Raw genomic sequence first — 12,531 nt, forward strand, 5'->3', positions numbered from 1 at the left:
GCCCTCCCGCCAGGATGTCGTACATGCTGCCTCACCTCCACAACGGCTGGCAGGTGGACCAGGCCATCCTGTCGGAGGAGGATCGAGTGGTGGTCATCCGCTTCGGGCACGACTGGGATCCGACGTGCATGAAAATGGACGAGGTTTTGTACAGCATCGCCGAGAAGGTAAGGCGGAGACGAGGGGACGCCTTCTGCGCGTGCCGAGCGTTCTGTGCGGCGTAAGGCGGGCCCTAACCTGGCTTCTGGAGACGTGAGCTCGCGGGAAAGCGCGCTTTCGCGAGCGTCTCCCGAAGCCTCTGCCTGCCCTGGTCTTTATGCCGTTTGATGTGCTGCAGAGCACTGCGAGCTCTGAACCCGGAACCGTTCCCACTGTGTCGTTTCGTGGATGTCAGCGTTCAGACAGAGGCAGTGCTGGATAGTAGGACTGCTGTGAGTGAGCTTCACAGTAGGAACACATAAAATCACAGGACATCCCCGGCTGGGAAAGGATCCACAAAGGTCCGAAGTGAGTGGTCCATCCATCGAATCCATTTTTCTCCAATTTGGTGACCAGGATGTTATGCAGGACAGTGTCAAATGCTTTGCACAAGTCCAGGTAGATGACATCAGTTGCTCTTCCTTTATCCACTGATGCTGTAGCTCCATCATAAAAGGCCACCAAGATTGTCAAGCATGATTTGTCCTTGATGAAGCCACGTTGGTTACCACCAATCACCTCATCTTTATTTTCTACGTACCTTAGTAGGTTCTTGCCAGGCAGAGGTGAGACTGGCTGACCTGTTGCCTGGATCTTCTTTATTTCCCTTCTTGAAAATGAGAATAGTGTTTCCCCTTCTCCAATCAGTGGGAACTTCACCAGCCTGCCATGACCTTTCAAATATGATAGAAAGTGGCTTGGCAACTTCATCCGCCAGCTCCCTCAGAACCATGGACAGATCTCATTGGGTCCCATAATTGCATTGCGCACCTTCAAGTCCTTTAGATGACCTTGTACCTGATCTTCACTTACAGTGGGCAGATGTTCCTTCTCCCAGTTCTTAACCTTTGCTTTCTGCAACTTGGGCGATGCAGCCGATGTTGAAAACTGAGGCAGAAAAGTCACTGAGTACCTTTCTCCATATCCCTCGTGACCAGATATCTATTTTCCTTCCAGAGAGGGCCCACATCTTCTGTAGCCTTCCTTTTATTGTTGATATACCTGTAGAAATCCTTATTCTTCCCCTTTATGTCCCTGGCTAGATTTAATTCTGTCTGGGTTTTAGCTTTCCTGACCTATCTCTGGCTGCTCAAACAAGTTCTTTGTAGTTGTCTCAGGTAACCCTTTCTTGCTTCTGCTCCCTATAGACTTTTTTTTCTTTTTTTTCACCCAATTAAGTCCAGGAGTCCCTTGTTCATCCACAGAGGCCTGCTGGCGTTCTTGTCCATCTTCCTCGGGATGTGCTATTCTGGATTTGGAGGGCATGGTCCTTGAATACTGATCAGCTTTCTTGGACCCCTCTTCCCTCCAGGGCTTTATCCCATGTCACCATTCCACCTGGAAGAAGTGGAAGTCCAGAGCAGCAACCTTGCTGCACATCCTCTTTGAAGCCCTAGGGATCTTGAAGTCCACCAGCGTTACACTCTGCAGGCATGCTCACGTCTATTACTGTTCCTGCTTGTTCCCCATGCTCTGTGCATTAGTGTTACAGACATTTGAGTTGGACTCCCACTGAGGCTGATTTACCAATTGGGAGTTCCCTTGTCTTGCACCTCAGGTGCTGTTTTGCTGGCCTGTGATCTGGCTCCAGGCCCAGGGCATCCATTACTGCTGTCAGCCTCAAAGTGCAATGGGTTGAGGATCCCTTCCCTGACAAGTGCTCCTGACTAAATTGGAAAGAGATTGCCAGAGATGGTGTTCCCCCTTCTGGGGATGAATGAACCCCATCTGTCCCCAGCAGACCAGCTTCTCAAAGCCAGTTCCATGGCATTAAGTAGCCCTTAACCACGTGTTGACTTTTCTCAATTCTATTAGCCCTTTCCTTCCCCATCCCTTTAACAAGGAAGACTGATGAAAAGGCTGCCTGTGCTCCTACGTCCTCCAGTGCTGCTTTTAAGTCCTTCTAGTCCCCCTGCTACCCTTGAGGGTGCTCACAGCTGCCTCGCTGGTGTCATGGGTGCCTACGTGAAACGGCAGCAGCAGGCAGTAGTCAGTGGGACGTACAAGGTATGGCAACCTCTCTATCAAATCCTTGATGCAGGCCCCTGGCAAACAGCAGACCTCTCTAGGTAGAGGATCAGGAAGACAAATGGCTCTCTATTCCTCAGAAGAGAATCATCCCCCACTGTCACCCATTGCTTTCTCTTAGTTGTGGTAGTTATGCAAAAGGGAGCTGGTCTGGCTGCCTTACTCAGTTCTGAGGGTTTACCTGTTAAGTAAGTTTCAGTCTGTAGACCTGAGAAGCAGTTCTGCAGAGGCACCTCAGGCTTTGAGGCAGGCTTCTTACTTCTGTTAGTCTTTGTCTTGGTAAATGCCTGGCCAAACTGTTAGCAGTAACAAAATCGTTAGTTGTAAGCAATGCATTTAGCAGAGTAATGTTAAATTTACAGGGGAGAAGAGAAAAATACCTAAACTTACAGAATACTTGGAACTAAAAAATGTCAGTAATAACAACAGACCTAGAAGTTCCTGCTTCACTGTTTTTGCAGCCTTTCAATTCAATAAGGCAGGTCTGCTAGGCTTCTTGGACTTGAATTGCTGCAGAAGCTATTTTCAGTACCTTTATTTTTTTTCCTGCAGTTTCCTTATCCATAGGACATCTAAACATAAAAACAGACAAAAAAAACCCTCACTTTGTCTAGAAACTTGCTAGGCAAATTAGAAGATGTAATCTTCGTTCTGGCCTCAGATTTCCTTAGCTGCTGTGAATGCTTTGGGCCACCAGCTACCATTGCAAGACTTATTTTTTCTAGGAAGTTGAAGTCGTAAGGAAAAAAACAGTTTCACCTCCACCAGAACTGTAAAGAAACTTTGTGCCATTGTTGCTGTTCCTCCCAGTTTTTGGTCATGCTGCTGTGGTAATCTGATTTGTAGGAATGCAAGAAATTAGTAGGAATGATATTGCTAATGAAGACTTTCAGGAAGGAGAAATGAGAATTATCTGGTATATGATTTTTTCCTCTGTGTTTCCTGTTTACCAGCTGATTGTGGTCTTCTGTGATTCTATTTACCAAAGTGTGACCAAGGATCTACAGCATCTGTACGTTAAAGGTCTACCTGATGCTAAGGGTCCAGCATGTACCTGTTTTATGGGCTCGAGCCAGTTTTGAATTCAGAGTGAACAGTCCTCTCTCTCTAGCTCTGAGGTCCACTTTGGACATCATACAAGGCTTTGGGCAGCCACCCTGTCATCGGTTCCTCTTCTTTAGATGAGTAGCTTGCTTTCTTTTATTCATATGTAGGAGAGAAGAAGGATTCAGTTAATGTCTAAGATACTTGGATTATGGTGGTAACTTGTGTGTGTGCAAAGGCGATTTGAGTGAAATGGCTCTTTGAAGTGAGTTTCCTTAAATGACTTGGCTAAGACTTGAGCAAGGTACCTAAGTTTCAGAAGGTAAGCTAAAGCATTCCTGAACTGTGATTCTCGTTTCTAAAATGAAAACTTCAGATTACTTTTTGAAACCCACCTTTCGCCCCCTAAGGCTAAGCAGAGAGGAACACCAGTGGGTTCTTAGTAGAACTGTTCATTTTGAACATTCTTATAAGTTCTTAGATATCTTTCATGTGAAATTGAAATGGCCACGAATGGCTCTAGGTAGAAAACAAGAATGTGAAGCTATTTTTTTTCAGGATTTAAGACATTAACTATGAAAGGAAAGTGCTACACCTTTGTTTGGTTGATCCTGAGTGATTTGTGCATGGCCAGGCCTCTTAGCTGGCAAGAGCCTCTGCCGTGGTAGTGCAGGGCAGGACATGGGCTTCATTACGAGCTGTCCCTGTCTGCATTATGAGTGGCTGCATGTGGTCCACAGGTTGCACATGTCTGATATATTGCTTTTGTATTTTCTTTTTCCTTCTCCTTAGGTAAAGAACTTTGCTGTTATTTATCTTGTGGATATCACTGAAGTACCAGACTTCAACAAGATGTATGAGTTGTATGATCCCTGCACAGTCATGTTTTTCTTCAGGTACACAGTGGTTCTAGAATATAATTTAACTGAATGTGTTTTAGTACAGTGACTCAGTAGAACTACAGATCCATATCAGCATACTGGTGGTTACATAGCTGTTGTTCTAGAAAAGTGTAAACTCTTACCAGGGAGTGTAACGACAGGACAAGGGGTAAAAATTTTAAAATAAAGTAGTAGATTTAGATGAGATGTTAGAAGGAAATTCTTTACTCAGAGAGTGGTGAGGTGCTGGTTTATCAAAGAAGTTGTGGGTGCTGGAGGTGTTCAGTGCTGGGCTGGATGCAGTTTGGGGCAACCTGATCTAGGGGTAAGCAGCCCTGCCCACAGCAAGGGGGTTGAAACTTTCTTTGGAGCTTCTCTGCAAACCTTTTTCTGTTTAAACATTTATTTTGAAACCTACAAAGCATTCTTGAAGGGAGGGGATTCATGAAGGTTTGAGGTTTTTTTGGGTGGGCAGAAGGGGGTGGATTTTTTTATTTCTTTTTTTCAATTATTGTTATGCTATTAACCTGTGTGTTTTCTTTTCTCCCTTTAAAGGAATAAACACATCATGATTGATTTAGGTACAGGTAATAACAACAAGATCAACTGGGCAATGGAAGATAAACAGGAGATGATTGACATTATAGAAACTGTTTATAGAGGAGCCCGCAAAGGTCGAGGTTTAGTGGTATCACCAAAAGATTATTCTACTAAATACAGATACTGACATTTTGTTGGGGCTGTGCTTTTCTTTTTTAACCCTTTCTCCACTTAAATTTATTTTTCTGTATGTGTGTACATACATATGCATATTAAAAAAGAAATAATCAGTCTTTCAATGTTGAGCGTGTTTTTTAATTATTTTAATCATTTAAAAACTTTGGATTCCATTTGGAAAAGGAAAGGACACAAAGCCTCAAACTGTATGACTGCAGTAGTGTTCGGGGCTTTTTTCTTGTTGTTCTTTAAGACTTTACTTTCAGTTGTTCTTTTGATATGATGTATTTTTGTACAAAAAAAGCCTGTTTGTAGAAAAACATTTCAGCTGTCTGTTTAGTTCTGTGTTGTGGTTTAATCCAGCATGTGGCTATGCACCCCACAGTTATTTCCAGTCATTGCCAGTAGGAGGGCAGAGAGAATTAAGGAGAAAAAAAAAAAGTAGAACTCACGGCTTGAGATTAAAGTATTTACTGAGCTAGACGAAAGGATAATAACATGTTATATATATTATAATATATGTGAATGTATTTAACAAGCAATGCACAAGTTGTTGTACACCATCCCCTGCCCAGTGCCCAGCTAGTTGCCCCATGCAGTGGTAGAGAGCAAGATGAACTCCTATCCCTTTCAAAACTTCTGCATGAAGCCATATGGTATGGAATATCTTTTGGCTAGTTTATGTCAGCCGTTCTCATTCTTTTCAGTTCCAACTCCTTGGGCCTTTTGCTGAGAATGGCCTTGGCTCTTGCAACACTGCTTAGCAGCAGCTATAAGCATCGGTGTGTTACTGACATTGTTTTTCTCCTAGAACCAAATCCCAGCATCATACCAGGCATTCTGAAGAAAACAATTCTGTCCCAGCTGAAACTAAGACATTTTTTACACAAAAATCTGGGAAAATTACAATACAGGTTTTTTAGTTTGTTGTTTTTTTTTTCCTTAATAAAGAATAAAAAAAGTTCCACTTATTTGCCTTCATGTTCTTTAAAGTTGGTAATGAAAACAGAAGTTATTGGATGCAAAATCATAACCTTGTAGAGAAAAGGTCTTAACTTTTTTTTCAGGATTTTCTTGCATAGCATCTTGGTCTTTGTATACAGTAAGAAATAGGAATTTATGAAGGTGTATGTATTAATATTTAAGAAAACTAAATTAAAACATCTGTGATTCACACCTCACCTTTTAGCAAATCTAATTGGGTGTGATGATGGAATTTATTTTTCATGGTGATTATTCAGTTTGAAATACTTTGTAGTAGACAGAGTAGTTCCAAAAGGTAATAGCAGTTCTGCAGCTGGCTACGCAGTTGATGCTTAAAGAAAGGGTAAACTTCCTGTAGTGTGAGCTCCAATTTATCAAATGGTAGAGCAAAATGTTAATATGCTCATGAGCATATTGGATTGGTGCTGTGTTTGTATGGCTTTTGAAGTTTCACATGCATTTCTGGTGATGTCTACTTTGCAGTAGTGGACCTAGTGTTGTTTTTTGTTTTGTTTTGTTTTTCGCTTGTTTTCTAACTGATATATGCACGTTTACAGAACTAACAAAAAGGAAGTCAGACTGCAGAAAGGGGTAACTGTTTTTTAAATCCAGTCACAAGACCAAGTATCCAAAATAGGAAGCTGCTTTGATGGTGTTGTTGCTACGAAAATATTGCCCACGCAGTCCATCTTTCATCGGACGAAATGGAAGTCAGAAGGCACCAAATTGGGACTGTATGGTGGGTATGGCAGGACAGTCCAGCCAATATTGGCAATATGCTCCACGGTCTTCAAACTGGTGTGGGCCTGGAGTTATGCGTTACAAGAGGAAGACTGTTCTCTTGTCTGACCTGACTCTGGAGATTTGAGCTTCAGCTTAGCATCATAATGTAGTGGTCAGAATGGATGGTTTGTCCATGTTTCAGGAAATCCAGAAGGATCACCACTTTCCTATCTCAAAAGACTGCACACTGCACCTTATTTACTGAGTACTGTGTCTTGAAATTTTTCTTCAAGGGGAATTCATATGTAGCCATCCCAAGGACTGCTGTTTTGACTATAACTCACAGTTGGCGACACCATGTCTCATCACAGGTAATGATGCAATCAAGGAAAGTGTCACTTTCAGCCTTATATTGGTTCAGTAGGTGCTGACAAACTTGCATAGTGTTCTTTCTGTTCTTGTGTTGAACATTTGTGGGACCCACCCAATGCAAACTTTGCAATATACCAGCATTGTTACCATAGTTTCCAGTGTACTGAAGCTAATATTCAGTTCTGTACACAATTCTCTAGTTATAGAGATTATGCCAGATTGTGTGGATTGTCAGGCTTTGTTTCGTGGTGTGACAGCTGTGCATGGCCATCCAGAACATGGCAGTCATTCATGTTGCTGTCACCACTGCCAAAACACACCACCCACTGCCTCACCATACTCACATCCACTGTTAGGTCTCCAGAAACATTCAGCAAACATCCATGAATGTCAGATGGTGCCATTTTTCCACATGGAGGAATTCAATGACACACCTTTGCTTCATCTGCACCTCCACGTCAGATGCTTTTTGTCAGACTGTCCCTCTGCTGCCATCTGTCACACAGCAACAAAACGTAATGGAATATTGGCAGAAAGGTAGAAAGTTCAACTTCTACTGCCATACCACCAACATCCACCTCTGGCATCATGTGCCAACGTAATAAAACAAGGCATTACTTTCAGAGCAGCCTTGTAATTCAATTCCTTTATTTGATATTGAGTAGGAAGTCTAATTATTTTTATAGTTACTTCCATGAAACTAATTTACTGATTAAAAAAACTATTACCAATTGAGCACATACAATTCATTATTTGCCTGTTTTTTATTGCCAGTTGTTTGAAGGCATATTTGTAAGAAAAAAGTTTTTTTATTTAATATCTTCCCAGCACTGATCTGCAGTGTGATCTGGATCAATGTGATCTATGTAGCGAGTTGTTGTATGTTAAGCACGCATATGTTGGTGATAGTGACATAAACCATTTCAACAAGTGGATGTCCATATCTGGAAGAGGTTGCTTCTGAAATAATTTTAGGAACTGTATTGGGTGTATCACTGATCAGTGTTTTTCAGTGCAGTGCATAACAGGGTTAGTCTGTATTTATCCTCAGTTGCTGTACAGGCCTTACCTTTGTATGTCTAATCAGTTAAAGCAGAAGTAGAATGCACTTTGTTATTGTTTTTAGAGAATTCAGAAGGTGCAAAGGATGATTGTGAGTGAATAAAGTACACTGCATGTTCCCAATTTTTGGTTTATGGTGGAAGGCACTGCTTAAAGTCTAGTCTAGTCTTCCAGTCAAAGTAGGTCTTGCTTGGCTTGCCTTAGCTTTCGAGCAGTGTTGAATAACTATATGGATTGAGATTCCTCGGCCTTTCTGGAGAGGCATTTCTGCTGCTTGAACGCCCTCACAGTTGGAAAGCATTCCAGCTGAATTCTCCTGTGCCTCTACCTTGTGTCTAGTCTCCCCCCTTTTCCTGCAAACCTGCTTGCCAGTCAACCAACTCCTCACAGCTGAGCTGTGGCACAGGCTTATTGTCCTCGAGGTAAGATCTGGCACTTGTCTTTGAACTTCATGAGGTTCTTGTCAATCAATTTATCTGAAAAGCAGCCAACTTCTCCTGGTTTGACAGTGCTTGCATATCTACACTGCTTAAAGCATTGATTAGAATTATATTTTAATATGGATTAAGTAATTTGTAGTAGACACTAAGCATTGGCAAATGCCAATTTTAAAAACATATATTTCATTAGCTGAGGTGTTCTATTTAGCTGATAGCTCTTCAATTTCTGCATACATTGAAAGAGATTTCCTGAGTTCCACCAAAATATTCCCTGCCTAAAGTGCTGGGGTTTTTTTGGTGTATAAAAACAACCACTGATTGTTAGCTTTTAGTTCATTGGAACGTCCTTTTAGCTAGGATAAATTTATCAACTGCTCAAATCCTACTCATTTTATTTTGCCTGAGTCAGGGCAATTCCAAAAATGTATACTGGCTTGGTGATCATTGGACTGAGAGCAGCCCTATGGAGGAGATCTTCGGGGTGTTGAATGAAAAACTGACATGTGCTTACAGCCCAAAAGGCCAATGGTATCCTGAGCTGCATTGACAAAGGGGTAACCAGCCGGATGGGGCTGTTTGTCCCCCTCTGCTCACCCTAACAAGGTCCTATGTGGATATTGTGTTCAGGTCTGGGGCCCACAGCACAAGAAACGTGGAGATATTGGAATGTATTCTGAAGGATGATCAGAGAGCTGAAACATCTCCTACGGAGTCAGGTTGAGAAAGCTGGATTTGTCCAGCCTGGAGAAGACTCTGTGCAGACCTTATAGTGATCTACCTGAAGGGCACCTACAAGAAAGCTGGGGAGGGACTCTTTATCAGGGCTTCTGGCCATAGGACAATGGGCAATAGCTTTAAGCTAAAAGAAAGTGGGCAGATTTAGATCAGGTATTGTGAAGAAAATCTTTACTCAGAGGGCAGTGAGACACCTGCACAGGCTGCCCAGAGAAGCTGTGGATACCCCATCCCTGGAAGTGCTAAAGGCTGGGGTTGGATAGGGCTGTGTGCAGCTTGACATGGTGGGAAGTGTACCCTCCCCATGGGAGGGGGTTGGAGTATTTAGAAGGTTGGATATTTAGAGGTCCCTTCAAACACAAGATACTCTAGGATTCTACTACCATAGAAATAACTGTATTCTGGAGAAGTGCTGTAACTATTTTAGCTTAAAGTTGTTTATGTTCAGTGGACCTATTCAAAAAAGCTTTGCAAAGGCATTTTTATAATAACATCAAATAAATCAGGTATGGTGTGTATTTTCGGCAGGGATAGATGAATGTTCTAATGCAGAAAATTTAAATAACATCAAAATGGCACACACAGCTGCAAAAATATTGCCATAGGTATTCTGAGAACATATAAAAAGGCAACAAAGAAGTGTGATGGAAATTTTAATATTAGTAATATGAAATAAAATACACTTTTTACATTGAAAAGTTTGTGACTGGGTAAGCTCACTACTATATCGGATAGTTTTTTATCCTTATATTATTTTATATTATTTTATTATTATATATATTATATATATATATATCCTATATATTATAGTTTTTTATATTTTTTTTCCTAACCTGAGACTAATGGTTTATTCCCAATTATAGGAAATAGTATCCCATGTACATGACCCGTAAACCTAGCTTTCTACTCCTTTCCTGGGACAATAATTCAAAGGAAAAGAAAAATGGAGATTCTATCACGACATGATGCAAGTGTATTTTTTTTCACTGATGCTTTTTGTGACTAGAGACACTGACTGTAAACGATGACACACTCCAGAGTCAGTGCAGAGCTGTTCTCCCTTTATCTTTCTCGCTCACATGCTTATTTCAGTGCTGTAAAGAAAACAGTGAATAAGTAGGTTAGTGGTTAAACTATGCGTGGACGTCATTCAGCATAAAATATGAAAATACTCTATAAACTTTAATACACTTTCAAGAGATTGCTTTCTATTTTTGTAAAAATAATGACATAGCTTATCCTCAGGAAAAGAACAGAATGAACAGACACCTAAATTACTTCAGCATAATTAGAAACATTCCTGTCTTTTGCTGAGTAAGCAGTCTCAGTCAGTTTAAACAAGGAAAGCTTGCAAGAACAGCAAGAAGGAAACACAAACACCTACCTTATGATGTGTAATAAATATTGACAACATCTGTGGGATCATTTGCAACATACAGTGATGTAAAATCATGCAGGGTACCTAAGCATCCCATGATTTTAATATCACTGCTTATATCTCCTAACAATACTTGCCACTTCAACCCCGCATCTTACTGCCGCAAGGATGAATCACTGCTCTGGTCTGGGCAGAGGTGTTTATGAGGTGTGTTCTGAGCCACAATAGGAAGCTGTAGCAGTTTTTAAAGTGATGTACATAAACTTAGAGCAGAGAGAATGCTCAGCCTATCCTGTTAGTATAGTCGAGGGAGACGACTAGTAGACAGGAGCACTTTCAGCCACGCATACTTTCTTACAAATATGCAGCCTGTTTACATATTTAGTTTGCACAACCTCTTAGATTTGTGAGACAGCTGGAACAGAAGCAGCAAGCTATAGTTCTGGCTCTTCTGAAGAAATGGTAGCATTTTTTGGCTCTTGGCAAAAATAAATCCACGGTAAGTTTAGATATTTAAAATAAATCCTTAGTATACATTAAAATCGAAGTAAAGCAAAGTATGATAAAAAATAGAAACTGTTTTCTTCTAAACTAAGTGGCAACATTAAAAAAAAAAACAAAAAAACAAGAAAATTGAAGGTTTTTTTACTCTCAATCCATCATCAGTGTTCTCTATTCCAGCCTCCGCCATTAGGTCAGCAACATGCTTCTCAAGGTCACTGATGCGCTCACCCATTTCTTCCAGTAAAAAGTTAAAGACAACTTTTACAAATAAGAATTGTTACCATTGTATACGCTTTTTTTCTTCCGTGAGAAAAATACAAAGCTTTCTTTCAGATGCCTCAGCCTTTTACTTAATCAAGTTCAACACCAATGCAATATGAATCTTGCAGTTGTAGCATAAGATTGTATTATAACAAGGCAATCTTAATTTCTCTTGCAACACAGAAGCATTCCAGTTCTAAATATTTTCAAATCGTTTCCTACCTGCCTGTGAGTGTACCGGACTATTTTCTGAGTAAAATATTGTCTCTGTTCAATGAACTATTTTAGGTAATACCACTTGGTCAATATATATAATCAAAATGTAATCAGAATATAACTGCTGATAAACATCAATTTTTTAGCATTAATTATCTCAAAGGAAGCAAATTCCTGAAAGTGGGGATGTGTGTGTCAGAAAAAATGCAGAATGCGCCCATTCTGCAATTTCAGAAAGCAGAGAGAGCTCCTATTAACCAAATCTAGCAAGAACAGACGCTTAGAGCCTTACTTTCATTTGCAGGCTCCCCTTCCCATGCTCAGGGACCTCAAAGAGTTGTTTCTAACCCACAGATGTGCAGAGGTATGCTAATTCAAGGGGCACTTTCAAATGTGCCTTCAGAACAGTTCCACAAAACGTGCTGCTTACTTTATTTAAAATCTAAAACTGCTGTTCAGAAACCAGTGGGACTCACACTGCTGTTGGTAAAACCTTTTTTAGGCTTTCTTTTTAAGTAAAGAGAAAAATAAGCAGTGTTGGGAGCCACTCCAGCTGACTTTACATCATACGTGTTTAAGAACATCAGTCTCACTCATTTGAAGATTAAGGAATAACAGAAAAAAAAACAGAAAAAAAAGAAACACCTTGATTTAAGTAAGCAAAAAACCTCTTTGCATCTGTTGGCAGCACACAGCAGGGAAAGCAAAACCAAACGTGTGGAGGAACCGCAGCTCCTGCAGTTACAGAACTTCTGTCACAAGGAGCAATAACCTCGATTTATTTATTTATTTATTTAAGGATATTTCTCAGCGTTATCCTTTCTGTCAGAGCTTGAAAATTCTCCTGCAGCTGATACAGCAGATTTTCCGCCTACGAAAAGAAAAACAGAAAGCGACGATAGGGAGACTGCTCCTCACCCTCCTGACAGCGCCCGCCACGCTTTCCTCCCATCCGGCTGAGGGAAAAGCTCCAGCAGCGGCGAGCCGC

General features: G+C 41.0%; 3 protein-coding genes across 3 annotated transcripts in view; 1 reads left to right on the forward strand and 2 right to left on the reverse strand.

Moving 5' to 3' along the window:
* The window catches only part of LOC100542520 (probable 2-ketogluconate reductase), a 10,894-nt gene extending 10,736 nt beyond the window's left edge, over positions 1–158 (reverse strand). Inside the window, exon 1 of the mRNA XM_031552717.1 lies at positions 36–158. The gene's annotated coding sequence lies outside the window, so the exon portion shown is untranslated. The remainder of the gene's footprint in view (positions 1–35) is intronic.
* TXNL4A (thioredoxin like 4A) lies at positions 7–4,931 on the forward strand. Its single transcript, XM_003204690.4, has 3 exons — positions 7–167; positions 4,063–4,166; positions 4,707–4,931. The coding sequence occupies exons 1-3, from the start codon at positions 15–17 to the stop codon at positions 4,876–4,878; spliced, it is 429 nt and encodes a 142-aa protein (XP_003204738.1). The 5' UTR covers positions 7–14; the 3' UTR covers positions 4,879–4,931.
* Positions 4,932–9,722: 4,791 nt separating this feature from the next.
* HSBP1L1 (heat shock factor binding protein 1 like 1) overlaps positions 9,723–12,531 on the reverse strand; it is a gene marked incomplete at its 5' end in the record, with an annotated part of 2,988 nt that continues 179 nt past the window's right edge. Inside the window, 3 exons of the mRNA XM_010708306.3 lie at positions 9,723–10,278; positions 11,212–11,306; positions 12,348–12,414. Of these exons, the coding sequence (XP_010706608.1) occupies positions 10,273–10,278; positions 11,212–11,306; positions 12,348–12,414 (168 nt within the window). The remainder of the gene's footprint in view (positions 10,279–11,211; positions 11,307–12,347; positions 12,415–12,531) is intronic.

This window comes from Meleagris gallopavo, chromosome 3, assembly GCF_000146605.3.
Source record: "Meleagris gallopavo isolate NT-WF06-2002-E0010 breed Aviagen turkey brand Nicholas breeding stock chromosome 3, Turkey_5.1, whole genome shotgun sequence".
Taxonomy (NCBI): Eukaryota; Metazoa; Chordata; class Aves; order Galliformes; family Phasianidae; genus Meleagris; species Meleagris gallopavo.

Coding starts and splice junctions, on each gene's coding strand:
- TXNL4A (XM_003204690.4), top strand. CDS start 15: ATGTCGTACATGCTGCCTCACCTCCACAACGGCTGGCAGGTGGACCAG. Junction 168..4,062: donor TGTACAGCATCGCCGAGAAG/GTAAGGCGGAGA, acceptor CCTTCTCCTTAG/GTAAAGAACTTTGCTGTTAT. Junction 4,167..4,706: donor ACAGTCATGTTTTTCTTCAG/GTACACAGTGGT, acceptor CTCCCTTTAAAG/GAATAAACACATCATGATTG.